The 21378-nt window shown below is 37.9% G+C and overlaps 1 protein-coding gene across 1 annotated transcript in view; it reads left to right on the top strand.

Annotated features, from left to right (window-relative positions):
* GAP43 (growth associated protein 43) overlaps positions 1-21378 on the top strand; it is a 91600-nt gene that overhangs the window by 28833 nt on the left and 41389 nt on the right. Inside the window, exon 2 of the mRNA XM_070751710.1 lies at positions 8186-8789. Coding sequence (XP_070607811.1) covers positions 8186-8789 — 604 coding nt within the window. The remainder of the gene's footprint in view (positions 1-8185; positions 8790-21378) is intronic.

Genomic DNA, 21378 nt, shown 5'->3' with positions numbered 1-21378 from the left:
CAAACATGTTTACTTATTACAACCATGTACACTTTTTACAAACTTCAAACTTGACAGCTTTGAGACTAGTGAACTTCAACTCCCAGAATTCCTCCTGCAATCATGGTAGCTCAGAAATGGGAGTTGAAGTCTACAAGTCTTAAACTTGCCAAGTTTGAATATCTTTGCACCCCTAATCCTTAACCCAGGGGTCTTCAAACTTGAAAGCTTTAAGACTAGTGGACCCCAGAATTCATCCTCCGGTTATGCTAGACGGGGTAATTAGAAGGCAAAAACTGCCTATTTTTGTGAAAAATGGGCTGGGTTTTGCCCATTTTTTCTCAAACATTGGGTGGGCAAAGGCTCTGGGAAATCGGCAGGCAGTCCTTTGGGGCTGAGTGATGGCAATTTTTGCAAAAAATGAGGCATTTCTTGCCCATTTTTTCACAAAAGGGAGGCATTTTTGCCTTCCCCAGTACTCAGCGCTCTGCAAACCCCACAGACCCTTTTTCCACCACATTTTTGCAAAAAAAAAGAGTAAAAAATGATCAGTGTTTTGCAAAAACTGAGACATTTTTGGCATTTCCCAGCACCCAAGAGCTGTTTGCAGGCTCACCAGGCCCTGTCCCCACCCCATATTTGCAAATAAAAGGGCAAAAAATGCCCCCCCTTTTTTTGCAAAAACAGGCATTTTTGCCATTCCCCAGTACCCAAGAGCTCTCTGCAGGTGGGGGTGGGGCTTCAGGAAAGCAAAAATGGCTGCATTTGGTATATAAGATGCACCAACATTTTCACCCTCTGTCGGGGGGAGGGGGAATTGCATTGTCAGTGTCCCAAATAGCATCTGACAAATAAATCAGATTCTAGTCCAAATATCTCGTCCAAGGTGCGAATTAATAAAAGAGCCATGTTGGTCACACTGTTACCATCCCAATATTAACTTCCTTCCAGTATCCCACTCAGGTTAAGGTTCATCCCCCATCCCCAGACCCACAAATTCATCACGAGGACCAGTCTGAGTGCAGGGATTACACCAACCTCCTTACATCCACTGGTGCAGACGAAGGGTTTCCTTGGACTCTAAGAAAGGAATTTGTTGTGGCTAGTAACTTTCCCTCTCATGCAAATACCCTTCCCATTTACCATGATACTATTCTACTGTGGCAGATCAAAGTCTCTAACTCCAAATGATGGCTCCGGACTGACATGCATCTTATACTCCCAAAAATACGGTAATTCTGAGTTTAAGAATAACAAGAATAAAATCTCACTTCAGTGTGAATAATTTTTTGAAATTATATGCTTAACCACCATACTGTATTTTGTTTAAACAAAAAAAAATCACATGATGTAACGTGACAGTTCAGGTTAAGTTTGATTCAATAATTATTCTGCTCTTTGATCCCTGTCGCCCACCCAGTCTTAAAATAGTCTCATCTGTTGTCTATGCACAAAAATGAAAATAAAATAAAATGTCTTGGTGAAGTTCTATAAGTTATATGGACCTTGGACAGTCTTGGGTTTTTATTAAACACCTGATCTCTTCTACATATATTGTTTACATTTTTAGAACTGATTTATTATGCTATTACAGAAGCTGTTTTGTTTCCATAAATTTTTATTTGTGTTTTACAAATGTGTTACCATAATGGCTCAGAGAGGGCAAAATTTTACATGAATTTATCCTTATCTAACAAGCCATATCATCACATTGGTATAGGAACCTGGGCTTGGAATAGTTAATACAAAGAACATGTTTGTCTGATCTCTTGATTATTAAGATTTATTAAGAATAAAGGTAAAATTAAAACACATGAATTCCAGTCAATACTCTACTTTCATATGAGAAACCTATGTTTAGGCAACAAGATTGTTTTTGTTGTGCAGTGTAGAAGAAATAAATTTGTCTCTTGTCTGTAAAGATGGGTCAATGTATCTCTTCATTATTTAGACATGGTTGATAAATCCGAGAAGTAGTTTCCACGGACATATTGAATCTCAAAATCACAGAACCTTTATTTCTGTTGAAGAATTCACAGCACCTATAGCACATGTGCCGGAGATGGCACACAGATCCCTCTCTGTGGGCATGTGTGCCATCTCCAGCTGCTCTTCCTGGTTCCAGTGTATGTAGCTGCTCCGAGTGTCCTGAGAGGGGCGGCATACAAATCTAATTAATAATAATAATAATAATAATAATAATAATAATAATAATAATAATAATAATGTATATGCATGCGCACAGGCCAGCTGCTCTCTTCCTAGTTCTGGCACGGATCTATGCGCCAGGCAGCTGTTTGAAGCACATGTGCATGATAGAACCCAGAAAAGCAGCTGGCTGCAACATGCATGCACATTGGCCAGTTGCTCTCTTCTGGGTTCCGGTCCTGTGGCACACATGCACACTCCAGTTGCGGCACTCTGTGCCCAAAAGGTTAGCTGTCACTGATACAGCATATCAATCATATTGCAATTGAACAGAAAATGAGAGTTTTCATTATATGTTAATATTAGGTGAAAGGTCGGACGAGACATTTGTCAATACAGTGGTACCTCTACCTACAAACGCCTCTACTTGTGAACTTTTCTAGATAAGAACCGGGTGTTCAAGATTTTTTTGCCTCTTCTCAAGAACAATTTTCCACTGACAAACCCGAGCCTCTGAAACTGTAACCAGAAAAGGCAGGGAGAAGCCTCCATGGCGCCTTTCTAGGAATCTCCTGGGAGGAAACAGGGCTGGAAAAGGTGGGGAGAAGACTCTGTGGGGCCTCTCTAGAAATTTCTTGGGAGGAAACAGGGCCAAAAAAGGCGGGGAGAAGCCTCCTTGGGGCCTCTCTAGGAATATCCTGGGAGGAAACAGGGCCTCCACCGTCCCTGTGGTTTCCCTAATCACGCACATTATTATTATTATTATTATTATTATTATTATTATTATTATTATTATTATTTATTCGATTTGTATGCCGCCCCTCTTATTATTTGCTTTTACATTGATTTGTATGAGAAAAATGTCTTCTTCTTCTTCCAAACTTTTCTACTTAGGAATCTGGTCACGGAACGAATTAAGTTCGTAAGTAGAGGTATCACTGTAACTTTAAAGCTATAGCATGCATAAGGGACCTTTTGACAGTTCCTTACAACTGTCGAGGCTGGTTGGAATGAATGGCACTTCGGGTCCAAAGCTTTTGGAAGCAAAGGGGTTTTTTAACCGGTCTTAAAAGTAAGTCTCTCTCTCTCTCTCTCTCTCTCTCTGTCTATCTATCTATCTATCTATCTATCTATCTATCTATCTATCTATCTATCTATCGTTTTATATATCAAAAATGTGGAGAGTCCACTCTCCACCCTAGGCTTCAGATTTTTTCCACTTAGTTATTTTACCTTAGGATTAATAAATTTGTGGTTCTTTTCCATTTTTCAAGTGGAAACTTCATCTTGTCATGTACAATTCTGTTAGCATTCTGTGACATGGTGGAGATGGAAGCTGCTGTCATTTTCTACCCTCGTGCCTCACACTGTTTAGCTAGGTTAAGTAAAAGTGTTCTCGGTGCTAAATTACTTCAACACTTCAAAAGGTGTGATTTTTTTTCTCTGCCTCATGTGTCCATGTTCTTATACAATTGGCAGAATATTTTTCTCTTGGATTTTTCTTTTTTTCATTTGCAGTTATCTGCAAAGATATACAGTACATAGTTTCATCAATTGCCTGCTTTCTCATTTGAGGGCAGTTCCTTTGATTACATATACTTATATAGGTATATAGCTATGAATAGTGATATCGGTAGCATACTGGAGTCTGTCTGTCTGTCTATCTATTTCTATCAAGATACATTAAGCTTCAGTTAAAAACTATAGACATATTAAATTTACAGTTTGCCTTTGATGTAGAGCTTAAGAAGGCATATACAGTGGTACTCTACTTACAAACTTAATTCATTCCGTGACCAGGTTGTTAAGTAGAAAAGTTTGTAAGAAGAAACAATTTTCCCCATAGGAATCAATGTAAAAGCAAATAATGCATGCAATTGGGGAAACCACAGGAAGGGTGGAGGCCCTGTTTCCTCCCAGGAGATTCCTAGAGAGGCCCCACTTATAATCAGCTTTGGTAGGATTGACATTGCTCTTCCTGAATACAGAATGCCTGGCCAAAGTGATCTAATCAAATGATTAGATTATCATAATGTACCATATTATACATGGGGTTACACTTGAAAATGAATAAAGGATTTTAACTAATACACAGTCCAGCTGCTCCAGTAGATTTACACAGAGAGGGCATATCAGTTATATGACTCCTTAAATAGTGTATAAATTGCCCAAATATTTACCATTTTATTCCATTCAGGTTACTAGAGCAGGGCTTTGATACTTTGTATATAAAAATATTACAATAGCATTTACTGTGTACTTGTACACTTGTCTTGTGTTGCCATTACTCCTATAGTAGCATTTTAATAGTAAAGTATAGTAGCATTTAATAATAAACATAAAGAACATGTGTTGAATTATGATTCCTTTAAGTCAGAGTTCCAGATCTTTTTCTAGAAATTAAGTCACATTTAAATCCTGTTCAAGAAATGCTTAAATGAAATCAATGCTGCTATTTCTGAGCTTAATTTGTTGTATTTCTGAGAAAAAATAGGATAAATTGGACAATACTTTGCCTTGGGCTTCTGGAAGAAAAACAGAATACAAAATCTAAGCAATAAATCATATCATCATTATAGATTGTCAATTTTGTTCATACTTCAAAGAAACCATTTGGTAATGTGGGAATATTAAACAAATATATTTCAGAATAATAACAGGTGATAGGAAGGAATACATTGTGTTCTTCACCTTTAGTCTTGGATTATCCTATAAAGAAGCAGTAACATCAGAATAAAAGTTTGATGTAACAACAGAAGATAAAATGCAGAATAAAATCTCAACTGATATTTTGAAAGCCTGTACAAAGAAAAAATAGCTCTTAAAACTACTGCAGAAAAAGAAACATTACAGCCAAGACCAGTTCTTTAGAAAGGAAATTAAAAAGACATAGTGGTTTCACCAAAGAGGTTCTTTTATTTGTGATCATCACCTCATCTAAGAAAGACAGATAATGATCAGCTAATCTAAAATGTTTACCCAAATAACTTAATACTAAGCAGCTAAGAACTTAAGGTCATAGCTGGCAGTTTGAATTATATATAGAAATGAACCAGAAATCTACATTAACATGTAGCATTTGCGTGAAGTTGGTTTATTTCATGGGATGTTTACATTTTTCATGTGGAGGTTGGCGTCATCACTCAATGGAACTATCTCAGCAAAAAAGCTAAGGAAAATATTCTGCTTTGATGATTAATAATAATGATTGGCTCTTATTTTTATTAAGGTTACATATTTCAGTCTGAATTTTATATATTTATACATTTTCTATTGCCATTTGGGCAATAGCTATTTGAAGAAAACCATATTTCAAATTTCCAAACTTGGCATTAATATTTAAGCATTACCTGGTTTTTCCTCTAAGGTCACAGGAACTAACATTTTTCTTTCAAGCTCTGTAAACATTGAGTTATGTAAATACATCTTTATGGGCAATTTCTCTCTATTTTGAATAAGTTCAACTAAGTTCAACTCTTCCTGTTCTGTTTTATTTGTTTAATTTGGCAAATATTTGTTCCAGTTAAGAATGTAAGAAAATGTAATTCAAATAGTGTGTTTTGTATATTTATAACTCTTAAAGGAATTTGAGGATTATGAAATCTTTCCCATTCTCTGTGTTATAGAATCTGTTTAAAATATTTTGTAATTAATAAAAAAGATTGGATTCCTTAAACCAGGGGTCCCCAACCACCGGGCCGCGGACCAGTACCGGGCCGCGGGGCATGTTGCACTGGTCCGTGGAGTCAGCAGCTGCCGGCCCTCATGCCGCCACCCCCTCCCTCCAGCGCTTCGCCTCCCGCCGGGCAAGAGGCCTCGGGAGGCAGGTTCTGCCGGCCACAGGACAATGGACGGGACAGAGGGGCGGGAAGGACCGAGAGGCTCAAGCCTCTTTTGGCTTCTGCCGCGGGCGCTTTTGCGTTTTTGGCTGGGGGGAGGCAGGAGGGCCAGCCTGACCCCCTCTCTCCAGCGCTTAGCCTCCCGCTGGGCAAGAGGGCTTGGGAGGCAGGTTCTGCCGGCCACAGGGCAATGGCGGGAAAGAGGGGCGGGGAGGACCAGCACCCCCATGCTTAATCCCGCCCCCAACCACACCCCTTTCCGCCCCCACCGGGCCATAGAAAAATTGTCTTGCTGAAACTGGTCCCTGGTGGAAAAAACGTTGGGGACCACTGCCTTAAACAACCTACATTGTCGACTTTTAAAATTACCCTTTCTATCCCTGAAACCTATTCACTATTTTTCCTTAAGTACAAAAGATGAAGTACTATATTTTTCGGAATATAAGATGCACCTTTTCTCCCCCTAAAAAAAGGGTGGAAATGTCAGTGCATCTTATACAGCAATTTTTGGCCGCCTGAAGCCCACTATCATGTTCCATTTCTGCAAAAAATGGGCTCGTATTTCACAAAAATTGGGTGCACAGAGACTATGGGATGCTTGCAGAGTGCTCCTGGGAACTGGGGAAGGCAAAGATACTCCAGTTTTTCTGAAACAAATGGATGAAAAATGGGCCATTTTTTTCAAAAATGGTAGCTATTTTTGCCTTCCCCCAGCCCTTAGAAGTACTCTGCAGGCCTCTCAAACCCTTTGTGCACCCCATTTCCCCCCAAAAAAATGCTTGTTTTCTTTACAAAAATGGGGGCATTTTTGCCTTTCCTCAGCTTCTAGGAGCACTCTGCACACTTCTCAAACCCTCTGTACACTCCACTTTTGCAAAAAAGGGGTGGAAAATGGGTCTATTTATGCTAGAAATGGGGTACACAGAGGGTTTGGCAGGCTTGCACAGAGCTCCTGGGGGTCGGGGAGGACAAAAACTTTTTAAAAATGTATCTCTTTGTGTCTTATAAACTGGTGCATCTTAGACACTGGTGCGTCTTATACACCAGTGAGCCTTATGGTCCAAAAAATACAGTTGTAGGTTAAGGTTTTTTGGTTGAAGATTCCTAGCACTACTAAATAATGCAGTGATTAAGATACTTCCTCATAATAAAACTACAGAGAAATAGCACCCACAATTACATGTCAGGTTTGGCTTGAATGAATTTTTTTCCATTTTTTAAACATATAAACTTGTATGTTTTAAAAAAATACAAGTATATGTATTTGAATGGGTTTTAAATTTATGAAAATGTTTCTTTGTATCTTGAGATAATGTTCAAAAGAGACTCCCATTCCTGTTCAGGTTGATCAGAAATGTTTTACATTAATATGCATAGCTAATATGCAAAAAAACACCACCTCTTATTGGATATGTTTATGTAAGGTATGATGCACAAGACTCTCTCAAGTGTGGACTTTGCACAGATAAATAAGTTCATATACTGTATTATAATTTTTATTAATTTGTTTTAGACAGGGAATAAAAAAGAACCACAAGCTTGTAGCTGCTTTATAAGGTGAAAAAATTATTATAAACATTGTACATCACACCTGTACAAATTGGCTTCCATGTACAATGGTGTCTAAGATGCACCAGTTTATAAGCCAAAAAGAGGTAAATTTTTAAAAAGTTTTTGTCCTCTCCGACCCCCAGGAGCTCTCTGCAAGCCTGCCAAACCCTCTCTGCACCCCATTTCTAGCAAAAATAGACCCATTTTTCACCTTTTTTTTTTTGCAAAAGTGGAGTGTACAGAGAGTTTTGGAAGCCTGCAGAGTGCTCCTCTGTACAATACTTTTATAGAATGCTGAAATAGAAATACTACTCAAGGTATGCATTGGTTGTTGTGAAACTATTAGTAATTTGTATTCTAAAGCATAATAGCAATCCAGATTAAATGATAATATATATCAATATTATTTGCTTATAAAATATGAGGCATATGACACATTTTTACTTCAATTATTTGGGCATTAGCAATTTAACATTTGTACCTTTGTGAACTTTATATTTTTCAAGAAAAAACAACACTAATTCACTTTTTTATACTGCTGTGCTATTGTGTCCTTTGCAATATGCTATGTAAATATCATAACTATCTTTTTTATTGCTCGGGAGTCATTTTGAATTAATTACTAATTAATTGTTTTCCCTTTCTGTCATTTCCCCTTTATTTCAAAGGTTGAAAAAAATGATGACATTGACCAAAAGATTGAACAAGATGGCATCAAACCAGAAGATAAAGCTCACAAGGCAGCCATCAAAATTCAGGCTAGCTTCCGTGGACACATAACAAGGAAAAAGCTCAAGGGAGAGAAGAAGGGAGATGCCCCAATTACTGATGTTGAAGGTGGAGAGAAGAAGGAGGTCCTTGCCAATGGTCTGGCAGATGGCAAAACTGCTATTACAGAAATTGCTCCAGCTCCGAACGCCCTACCTGGAGATGAAAGCAAAGGGGGAAACACCCCAGGAGATGAAAAGCAGGCAGATGGCATTGCCAACAGTGGCTCAGAGCAACCTGTTCTAAAGGCCACTACTCCTGCTACCCCATTGGAGGAAAAGCCTGATCCTGCTGCCACTGAAAGTGCCACTAAAGCTTCCACTGATAATTCACCATCCTTGAAGGCGGATAAAGCCCAAGTCAAGGAGGAACCCAAACAAGCCGATGTGCCTGCCACTGCCGCCACTGCCGTCTCTCCTAGTGCTGCAGAAGATGCTACTGCCAAGGCAACAGCGCAACCCCAAACAGACACGGCAGTGAGTAGCCAAAATGAAGAGAAAACAGGTATGCTATAATAGCATGTGGGTAAACTAGTTTATAATACAGACGAGTAGTGAGCAAATGAGAAATTAACCCATAATTTGGCTTCTTATGAGACTAATGCAGAATAAAATAGGCAGTTATATATGTCAAAGTAGAATCTGAATGGTAAACTCCATGGTAAGACTATGAAATCAAAAATCCTTGTGATAACATTAAGGTCAAGGGTAGGTATGTAGTGAAATATTAATCAGTAAAAATATCTGAACAGCATGATTTGAAATACAGTGGTACCTCATCATACGAACTTAATTGGTTCCAGGAGGAGGTTCGTAAGGTGAAAAGTTTGTAAGATGAAACAATGTTTCCCATAGGAATCAATGTAAAAGCAAATAATGCGTGCAAATCCTTCAGGAAAATCCCAAACTTTAGAAGGGAGGCAAACAGAGGGCAGGAAGGAGCAGCTAAAGGGGGCGGGTGGAAGAAGCAAGGCTAGGCTAAAGGGTGAGTGGGAAGGAAGAAAGGCAAGGGGGGCGCCCCTCCCTTTTCTTTCTTCAAAAGACACCATTTCAGTGCCTTTGCAAGCACATTGTTCTCTGCAAAAATTTTCCTCCCCCAAGCTGCCCCTCCCTCCTCCCTTTTCTTTCTTAAAAAGACACCCTTTCAGTGCCTTTGCAAGCACCTTGTTCTCTGCAAAAAAATTTCCTCCCCAAGCTGCCCCTCCCTTTTCTTTCTTCAAAAAAGGGGGAAAAAAGAAACCCCTTCATCCCAGCAGCAGCTGCTTGGGTTCGTAAGGTGAAAATAGTTCGGAAGAAGAGGCAAAAAAATCTTAAACACCGGGTTCGTATCTTGAAAAGTTCGTTAGAAGCGGCGTTCGTAAGATGAGGTACCACTGTAGTTGTTAATCTGGAGTAGAAATAACATTTATTTTTTTAAAAAAGTTAAATTAATATTTCAAGTATCCAGACATAACTGTAGTAGGTTCTTGCCTTTTTAGTAGGAAATACAATGCCAAGATAGATTTATAGTACAGGCACTGCATCTGTGACTCATATATTTTATAATACTAACTATTGAATTTAAAGGAACAAGCATTCTAAAGGTTGATAACCATTGAAAGTCTAAAGTAGGATAAGTGGCCAAACTGGATGATTTTAGATTTAATTCCGAATGATTTCAGGGGAGACGGGCCAAATATGATTTTGAATCACTTTCTTTCAAATTGGTCTTTACATCTCATGAGAAATCAGTGTCTCCTCTGGCTGACTATACAAGGGCATAGTGTTTGAATGCATAATAAACTTTGTAGTTTTAGTTGCCAAAAGCAATTTACTATGAGCAGAAATGGGAATAAAAGGATGGCAGGAAAGATGCATAAGGAATTTGGAATCAGTAATCTTGCAAACCTGTTTTCTTGGAATTCGTATCATTTAGTTCAGTGACAGTGTGATAGAATAAATGGACTCTGGATTATAGCCCATTAGGAAACATGTTGCTGAATTGTAAAAACCTTTCCACAAACCTGTATTTGTTATTTTATTGTTCACTCCTGTAGCTTGACTTGGCAACTTGGTGGTTTTAGGCGTCTAGATGACTATTGCCTGGCTGTAACAACAGAACCCATACAGAATAGAACAAAATGTATAAGAAAATTATTATTCAGGGAACAATATGTTGGATTTAGAAGGACCGTTACCTTAAGCAAGGTGCTCAGCCCGCTGGGACTAAGCCAGGACCTTCCGGAGGTGATGGTTATTAAAGTACAGACAGAGCATGTTCAAATGAACAATAACTTTTATTAGAAAAGTAGAAAAATAAAGTTTGTCTGAAGAGACATAAAATGGCACATCTACATGGTTAATGAAGATGATGCGTAATGGAGATTCTCTAAAACTAGAGACCGCCTTCTTCTCCAAGAAGGAGCATGTGAGCAAACAGGTTACATCACAAAGGAGGAGCTACATTAATAAACAGAGTTAACTATCTAACTACTGGATGTTTCTCAATGTCTTTGGAGGCTGTCAATTCACAGCGTGACACAATACACATTATAGATGTATTGAGATAAATGCAGAGATTTTAGATGTTAATTTTTTTAAATGATTTTTGTTCAGATTATTTCAAAAGTTAGTCAAAACTTCAAGCAATCTTTCAGGAACAATTTATTAAGTTTTATATGATACTTTCTGTTTTATAATGTTTGTTTATACTGTTTAATATAGGACACATGGATTGGTAGGATCAAAATGGGAGGGGGTGTTGCTAAGTAGGAAGTAAAAATAGGACAGATATATATCTGTATTATTTCCAGTTTTGTAGAGTAGGGTAACTAAGTGTTAGATAAATGAGGCAACTCAAGAGAATCAAATCATATTAGGTTCACAAGAAATAAATTACAACAAATTAAAAGAATTAATCATTTGGTTGCCAGAAATAACGGATCAATACAAACTTAATGAATCAATCATTACATTACTCCAAAATTTTTCACATGATAATGAGCTATGCTTATAGTGAAATTTAATATATGCCTGTGAAACTTGGACACTAACCTCACAATCAATACAAAAGCTTCAAATGACACAAAGAACTGTGGAAACACACATGCTTGGCATCACAAGACAAGATAGAACGATGTGGATTAGAGAACAAACAAAATATATGATGCCATCAAAAGAGTGAAAGAAATGGAAGTGGGCTGGTCACATAGCAAAAAGAACTGATGGCAGCTGGACTAAGGCAATTTCATAGAATGGATCGCATTTGATAAAACACATCCACAAAAAAGGGCTAAAACAAGATAGAGTGATGACATCAGCAAGTATTGTGGTCCCAACTGGCAAAGGAAAACTCAAGATTGTAGAGGCTGGAAACATGTGGAAGAAACCTTCATCCTACAGTAGATATACAATGGCTAAAATGATGATGATGTATTATAGTGAAAACAGATATATATGTATCTTTCCGCCCTTTTTACCCTTGAGCTGATTACCTGTTGTCATGTCTATGGATACATGAACTATTTCAGACACACACACTACTTCCATCCCTTTCTAAGGTATTTCTTCCCCAACAACAGCAAAAATTGTTTTATTTTTTTTTAAAAAAACAATATGTTCCTTAACTTTCACTAAGTGACAGCATGTAGTCTCAGATTACAGATTAGAGTCCAAACTGCACCATATTTTAAAACTATGACAAATTTTGTCAAGATTTCTTCATTTAACAGCAGGTTCAAACCCCATATGGACGTACTGTATACTAATTTCTTTTCTTTGTTCCTTACATATTATATTTTATACTTTCCAGCCTTTGAAGTCCAATAACTTATTCTATATGTCATCGTAGCCATTTAGTAATTTTATTTCAGATATAAATAGAAAGGCAGAGTTCATTTGTTGCAATTTTTAAAACCTGAAAGCAAAACAAAAAAAGTTTAAATAATTTATATGGCCACCTCTTTCACAACAATGACTCTGAGTAACATATAGGGCTTAAAACAACAACTGTACTTTTGTATAGCGGTATATCACATAAAATCTACGATTAGGGGGGAAAACTTGTCAGAAAATATCATTGTTTCAACATCAGAGTCCACCTAACTATCTAGACACTGCCAGGGGAAACAGACAGTTTGTCAGGGCCTTGCAAAAGGCTAAGAGAACTGGAGCCATCCAGATGTTAAGATGGGTATTATTCCATAGGACATATGCTGCCGCAGAGAAGATATGATTTTTGGATCCAACAAAATGGTACTGTTTGACAGAAGGGACTCAGGGTTCATACTTCTTGCTAAATCTGGAGGCTAAGCAGAAACAGTAGAAGAGTGGTGGTCCTACAAGTATTTTCCACTGGTTTGTGAAGAATCCAGCTACTGAACTCTTCTTGCTATGGTCTCCAACAGAGTATCCTTATCCCATTGTTTCACAGATAGTCAAGCTCTTTCTTCCATACTTCTGAATTTTGTGGAACTGTATAAAACTCATCTTTTTATGCACTCCTGTCTCGTTATTAATTTTTTGTCTTATGGACAATATCTCTTCCCTTGCAGGAGAATAATATTTTAGCTTACTAGATAGTACATCAACGGTATTGGATTCATACCAAAAATGTCTGCATCACATTGCTATATGTGCACTTCCTGTGGGTGAATACACAATCCCCACAATCTCAAAATTACTTCTACCAAGGACAAAACTAGAACTTTTCTCTAAATGGAAATTTATGTAATGGTTTCCCATCAGAGAAATTGTGTTTTTAGTTGTTACTTCTGATTTTGTATAAAAGGATGTTGCCTTCCTTTCATTTCCCACATATTTCTGGTGCATTAAAGGATTTGTGTAGGAGTAAGGAAGGAAGAAATAAAGGCATCATAACTAGGAATGGCATCTTGTTAATCTTGAAAATACATCTAAATATTCAAAGGGAAACACTTAAGAAAACTTGTTTTTGAATGCTGATGACATATTTAAAAAGAGAAAATTCAGTTTTGAAATTTGGTCTCTTCACAATTCCGTTTGTGAAAGGCAAACTTTCCTTGTAGTCATGGACACAAAGTCGAAGTGGTTAGAGATAGCCCTCATGACCACCACCATGGTGGAGGCATTCATCAAGGTGCTACAAAGACTTTTCTTCATGCATGGCCTGCCTGATATCCTGGTTTCAGACAATTTGAAACCTATTTAGCAGAACAGGGGATCAGACACGTCCTTTGCTCATCATTCCATCCCTTCAGCAATGGTCAAGCAGATCAGCAAAAGAAGCCCATTCAAGCATGAACCCAGGCAATTGGCAAACCCAAATCGATATTTTTTTATTAGTTCAGCATATCATTCTTAGTGCCACCATTGGTAGAAGTCCGTTTGAATTTCTAATGAGTCGCTTGACTAGTATCCCACCTAGATTGGTTACATTCTAACTATGCCGAGGCCCCAGGGGACTCCTATAGTCAGCTCTGACATTTTAGCATAGGGGTTCAAGTATATGCCCACAATTATGCTGGGGGTCCTCTCTGGGTTCTTGCCATGGTCAGGTCTTCGCTTTTACCGAGTAGAGCTTGACTATGGTAGAAGTTGGAGATGGCATGTTGACCATCACTATATTGGCTGTCACCATCACTGTATTGAGGATGCTAGGCTTGCTTGTTGTGTTGCCTATGGTGAAGGCAGCTTGGCGTGGCAGACTCATATAGATGACCGTGACAGACACATCGTTGACAGATGGCCTCGCAGTATTGGCAGTCAGTGTGGTGATGGTGCTCTCTGCAGCTGGCATAAGGTGGAAGTCTGTCATTAGGTATGTTTGCTGCTTTGTGCTTTTTGGATTGAAGGCAGCAGACTTCCTCATTGCTGTCAGGTGAGAGGTCTTGCACTGAACACTTGCGATGCATGCCAACTGTCTTTCATGTACTTTCGGGCTGCTTGACTGATGTTGTGCCTCACTCAATCTAGTGGATGCCTCGACTGCCCTTTTCTTGTTCAGCGCAACCAGAAGAATTGGCATTGGCTGCCAATCAGTTTCCAGTCACAATTTAAAGTGTTGGTCATGACCTTTAAAGCCCTACATGGCATTGGACCAGAGTACCTCCGGAACCGCCTGCTACCGCACAAATCCCAGTGGCCGATAAGGTCCCACAGAGTTGGCCTTCTCTGGGTCCTGTTGACTAAGCAATGTTGTTTGGCGGGCCCCAGGGGAAGAGCCTTCTCTGTGGCGGCCCTGGCCCTCTGGAATCAACTCCCCCCCCCCGGAGATTAGAACTGCTCCCATCCTCCTTGTCTTCCGTAAACTACTTAAGACCCACCTATACCGCCAGGCATGGGGGATTTGAGATATCTTTTCCCCAGGCTTATTATAATTTATGTTTTGTATGTATGTGCTGTTTGGTTTTTAATTATGATAGGGTTTTTAGTTTTTTAATATTAGATTTGTGCCATTATAATATTGTTTTTATCATTGTTGTGAGTCGCCCCGAGTCTTCGGAGAGGAGTGACATACAAATCTAATTATTAATAATAATAATAATTATTATTATTATTATTATTATTATTATATCTTTGAAAATAACCTCCATTGGAGGTTAATGTCCCGAATTCCACAGATCACTCGGTCCAGCAGTAGCTCATCTAGCTCATGGAAATCACAGTGGGCAGCAGCCTTGTACACCTGGCAACATATTCATTGACGGACTCTCCTTCCTTCTGGTTCCCCAGATTGAAGTGTGCCATTGTACTTGAGCATTGTCTGTAGGGTGGGCCAGGTGACCATCTGGACTGGTGTTGGCTCTGTGAGTACCTGGGCCGTCTCAAACACATCTGTGATGCAGTAGTTCATGAAGATCACCTGTTTGCAATTGTCCAATAGCCTAAGGAGGTCGTTTGCCTCCAAGAAGCATTTGAAGTGAGTCATGTAGGTGTCCCAGTGTTCCTGTGCTGGATTGAAGTGACTCAGCGGGATGTGCATTGTCATGTCGGCTGATTTGGTGCTTTAGAAAGGTCATTTGTTAAAGATATACTGCCCTGAGCTGGACTGCAAGGTGTGTCAGCTCTTTTCTGGCCTATCTGCCTTCCAATCCCATCCTTCGTCGCCAGTGTTTGATAGGGTGAATGGAAGAGGCGGACAGAACTGGCTTCAAAGCAACAGCTCTGGAAACTATTTACAATCCAGTAAAGGCTCTGTCTGAGAGCCAGCCCTTTTATAGGGTGCTGCCTGACAGTCTAACCAATCAGCAGTCAGTATTTTCCCTTCAGAACGGAGGACCTGACTGGAGCCTATATCCTTCAGTCTGAGAATGTAACAGTTTATTTTCTACAACGGGAGCTCTTCTTCTTTAGCTCAATGATTTGAGAGCACTTTATCCTGTGTTGCTGTAAAAGGGAGAAAGAAATAAAAGTGCAACATTTAAAGTGGGAAAAAATAAAAGGGTTTTTGTGGAAATGTGTGGATATTCCTCAAAAGGTTCTGACTCTTATCGTAAAAAATGATATACTATATTATCTCAAGTCACTAAGCAAAAAAAAAAAGCTGTCAATGTAATTGGTAGTGGAAAGCTTCCAATAAATAAATGAATTCAATGGCTACAAGCCAGTAACATTGGCTAGCCACTGAGACTTGGCTATTACTACTATAAAATGTAGTAGCAGCTCAACCTTTTTTTCGTTACAGTGTTTCTGCAGTTACCTCAGTTTTCTAATCCAAGAATATGATCTCATGAGTGACATTGACAACATATGAGCTCATTTGTCCTTTGTCTGGGAAACATATTTCATGAAAGGGAAATATGAAGGAAGTGTCATTTCAATCAGATGACAGCAAAAGAGCTACATTATTTAGTTTGGTTTCTTCCCCTCCTTTTATTATCTATGTCCCATCTTTTAAGGATTATTTCCTCAGGGGGATCCCTTATATTTTTACATCAATCAAGGTAATGGTTTTTCAGACAATGGCCACAGAATATGAATATTCAGGTTTTGTTGGGGAAAAAAATGATATAAGAAAAATGTGTATCTCAGAATGAAAAGTCATTAGGAAACACTTGAAGCAAGATGGACCCTCTGGGATACTTCCTTGGTACATTACTGCATAGAATCTATTGAAAGAAAATAATATATTACATTCTATTAGGATTGGACAATGTGTAGCCTTTGGCGTGATTTCATGTGAAGCTTAGATTACTTTCAGAAATTCTCTAGAAACAAGCCCTGTTTCACCTTTTCCAGAAAAAAAGGTGATATAAAGAAAGAAGGGTATAGAAAGAGAAACAAGGAAACATCAAAAGAAGGGAAAATGAATCCAAGAAAGAAAATATTAGAAGGATGTCACTATGCCCAATTTTAGCTCAGCCCTAAACTGTACAAGGCCCTTTGTTCCAGCAGATATTCTCAAAGGAACATAGCACTTTAGGGGAAGGGGTGACTTGTGATTACTTATTATAACATTTGTTTCATAAAGAGCCTTGATGGTAAGAGGACAGGTACTCATCTTTATAAAAAACTTAAAGCATTTATCTCTTGAGTGGTAAGCTTCCCACACATTCAGTAATAAAAAAATCCTATGCACATATGCTTTATTCTGCAATTCCAGTAATCTATGAATCACCTTGATTTCCTTACCAGTTTCATAGAGAAATAGATTTCCATAGATTCTTTAAAAAATATTTAAGTACTGTATTTGTTGCACATATAGAATGGCTTCCGGGCAATATTTTTGCTATGTAAAAATGTACACAAAAATCGACAGCATACCCATTTAGGTAATATGATCTTTATATCTATGACAAACCTTCATTTTAGAGCTCCTACCACCAGAATCTAGAAATCTTTACAAAGATTACTCTTAAGTGAGCAGAAACTACTTCCCTTATGACAGCACTACAAGGGTTAAATATAATGTGCAATCTGTCTGTGATAATTTTTCACAAGATCTGGTTTGCACATGAATCTATAATTAAATCCCTGCATGAATTTTTGGTATGTTAATTTTTATTCAGTTTGCTTTGTGTGACTCTCTTCTTATTCTTCTCTTGTTCCTGTTAAGAAATATATGCTAGTTTTAGTGTTGTGAATGTTTTAACTAGCAATATCTAGTACTGTAGTAATGGTATTACTATATTTAATATCCAATGTTATAAAGATTCAGTATACATTATAGGATAATGTGTACATTACCTCTAAATTAGCTCTCTACATGGGGCTACCTTTGAAGAGTGTTCGGAAACTACAAATTGTGCAAATGTAGCACGTGAGTGGTCATGGGCCTTCCTAGGCATGCCCATGTTTCTCTAGCACTCTGCGGACTGCATTGGATGCCGATTGATTTCCGGACTCAATTCAAAGTGTTGGTTATGACCTATAAAGCCCTACATGGCATTGGACCAAATTACTTACGGGACCACCTTCTGTCATGTAAGTCCCAGCGACTGTTAGATCCCACAGAGTCGCCCTTCTTTAGCTACCGTCAACTAGACAAGGTTGCTTGGTGGGGCATAGGGGAAGAGCCTTCTCTGTAGGGACCCCAACCCTTTGGAATTAACTCCGCCCAGAGATTTGTACTGCCCCCACCAGTGTTCCCTCTAATTTTTTTTGGGGGGGTGGGCGGAAAAGTATAGTGTCTGAGCAGCAGTCCCTTCGGGACTGGGCGGCACAGAAATAATAAACAAACAAACAAACAAACAAACAAACAAATAAAAAACCCACCCTGTTTTGCCTCAGAGAATTTCAAAATAAAATACTGTACTGTGTGTCTATAACAGTGAGCTCATAATAGGGCAACTCTATCAATATCAAAATGCCACTTAAATAGTTGAGCTAGTTTCAAACTAGATTTTGATTTTCTTTCTCTTTTCCTTACTCCCATTCTTTTTCTTTCTCTTTTCCTTCCTCTCTTTTTTCTATCTGTTTCTCTTTCTTCCTCTCTTCCTCTCTCTCTCCTTCCCTCTCTCTCTTTCCCTCTCGGCTTCTGGGCAGGTTTGGAAAACTCTGAATTGATGATGATTTTTAAGTGAGCGATTGCTCACTGCTCAGTTTAGAGGGAACTATGGCCCCCACATCCTCATCTTCTGTAAGAGCCTGAAGACTCTTCTATGCCACCAGGCTTGGGGCTTTTAGACTCTAACCCCCTAACCGATAAATGCTATGTATGTTTGTGATCTGAGTGGGAATGCCTGATTTTTAATAATTGGGGATTTTAGATTAATTGGATTTAAGACATTGTACTATATTGTTTCTTTTACATGCTGTAAGCTGCCACAAGTCCTTGGAGAAGAGTGGCATATGAATCAACCAATCAATAAAACAAACAAACAAACAAACAAACAAACAAACAAACAAAGTGTTGGACTAAGATTTAAAAATGCAGAGATTAAGTTCCCCTTTAGCCTTGTGTGACAGTGTATCAATAATTAATTCTCAGTCCATTCTCCTTGGCAGGAAAAATATTGGAGGAGGATGGACTAAAGCTTGTTCTCTGGAATAAAACTATTATACTTAGAAATAAATGAATGATGCTTAATATATGCTTAATTAGTGCTAAATTCCACTTCTCCATTATGATTTTTTCCTCTACAACCCATTGTACTGCTTTTTAAGGAGAAACAGTAGTTATACAAATGAAATAAATGAAAACTGTTTCCTGCATCAGGAAATGAGTATGAAGGAATCAGTCAATGGAACCAACTTGTTAGTTTTTAGGAGATCCATGTCCTGCCCCTTTTAGATGTGTGTTGATGTCAAAATGGAGCAGGCTTGGTTTGTGATGATATGTCCACCATCTTCAGAATTACCTGTTTGCTGACATCCATGGATATTTACTTCCATCTGTTGACACCAATAAAATATGATGTTTATTATTGAATTGTTACCTAATGACCATTATGGCGGGTCCCAGGGGAATAGCCTTCTCTGTGGCAGCCCCGACCCTCTGGAACCAGCTCCCCCATGAGATTAGAACTGCCCCCAACTTCCTTACTTTTCATAAACTCCTTAAAACCCACCTCTGCCATCAGGCATGGGGGAATTGAAACATCTCCCCAGGGCCTATACAATTCATGTATGGTATGTTTCTGTGTATGTCTGCTTTAATAACGGGTTTTTTTTAATGTTTTAAAATTATTAGATTTATCTTGAATTGTTTTATTGTTGTTGTGAGCCGCCCCGAGTCTACGGAGAGGGGCGGCATACAAATCAAATCAAATCAAATCAAATCAAATCAAATAAAAAAATAAATAATAAATAAATAAATAAATAAATTATCTTTTAAGTATAAGGGTTATCTTTTTTTGTCAATAGCAATAGTATTAGCAATAGCATTTGGATTTATATATTTACATATATGCTTTACAGCTCTCTCTAAGCGGTTTACAGAGAGTAAGCATATTGCCCCCAACAATCTGGGTCTTCATTTTACCAAGGATGGAAGGCTGAGCCAACCTGGAGCAGCAGAAGTAGCTTGCAGTACTGAACTCTAACCACTGCGTCACTGAGGCTCTTTCCGAGATCAACATTTTAATGGCCATTTAATCACTGGAGGAATCCTCTATTTAGACACTGGATTTGAAGTTTCATTAGTGTTTTATTTTATATTTATTTGATATTATCTAGGTTTTTTCATAATTATTAAATTATTAAATTATTAAATTATTAAATTATTAAATTATTAAATTATTAAATTATTAAATTATTAAATTATTAAATTATTAAATTATTAAATTATTAAATTATTAAATTATTAAATTATTACATTAATTATTAAATTGTTAAATTGTTAAATTGTTAAATTGTTAAATTGTTAAATTGTTAAATTGTTAAATTGTTAAATTGTTAAATTGTTAAATTATTAATAATATTATTATTATTAAATTTTTATTAAAGTCTCCAAAGACTCGGGGTGGCTCACAAGATACAATATAAAACAATGCTTATACAAATCTAAATAATTAAAAACTACAAGCTAAAAATCCCACTATATTAAAAACAGTCAACCAACCCAGTCACCACTGCACATCACATTTAATAGCCAGGGGGGCTTGATCTAATTGCCCAATGCCTGGCAACATAAGTGAGTCTTGAGACTCTTGCGGAAGATGAGGAGGGTGGTGGCAGTACGAATCTCTGGAGGGAGCTGATTCCAGAGGGCCGGGCCATCACAGAAAAGGCTCTTCCCCTAGGCCCCATCAGATGACATTGTATGGTCAATGGGACCTGGAGAAGGCCAACTCTGTGGGATCTAACCAGCCGCTGTGATTTATGTGGCAGAAGGCGGTCCCGTAAGTAATCTGGTCCAATGCCATATAGGGCTTTATAGATCATCACTTTGAATTGTGTCCAGAAACCAATTAGCAACCAATGCAATCCGGAAATATATATAGTATATATATATAGTTTATTTAAATAGTATTTTATTAAAGATAATATTTTATATTGAGTTTTACATGACATGAATAAATATTGCTAAGAATAAAATATTAGCTGTAGCAGGGTATCAGTGGGATTCTAATCATGTTTATTTAAAAGTAACTTTATTCTCGGAGGTTAATTAAACACCTTAATAAGCAAACTTATAGATGTGTTGATTGTTAAAAGAAATTCATTTAACCCTCCTGTTCTGTTTAAGAAAAGTAACAAATCTTATGTTCCCGGGTCACCCTGACCCGGACCGAAAACTCTTCATTTGCAGTGCTTATGTTTGGTCTTTTTGAAAGCTTTTTTCACTTGGAAAGTAGTCTGAACATTTCTGCACACAATGATATGAAAATTGAAATGAAAAAAGTAAATCCTATTGGTTTATTTTGCGGATATAATGCACGCCCCCCCTGTTTTTGTGAAATTTTTTTCAATTTATGGATAGTTTTGCTTGCAAAATGCATTCTATTTTACTAAAGTTGGTATGGGATTGGTAGCTTGAACATTTCTGAACATAATGATATGAAAATCGAACTGGAAAAAATGATGCATATTGGTTTATTTTGTTGATGAAATGCACGCCCCCCCGTTTTTTTTAAATAGTCTTCACTTTATGGATAGTTTTGCTAGCAAAATACATTCTATTTTACTAAAGTTGGTGTGGGATTGGTAGCTTGAACATTTCTGAACATAATGATATGAAAATTGAACTGGAAAAA

The sequence above is a fragment of the Erythrolamprus reginae genome, chromosome 4 (assembly GCF_031021105.1).
Source record: "Erythrolamprus reginae isolate rEryReg1 chromosome 4, rEryReg1.hap1, whole genome shotgun sequence".
NCBI classification, from domain to species: domain Eukaryota; kingdom Metazoa; phylum Chordata; class Lepidosauria; order Squamata; family Dipsadidae; genus Erythrolamprus; species Erythrolamprus reginae.
This window is presented reverse-complemented; position numbering and strand designations above follow the sequence as displayed.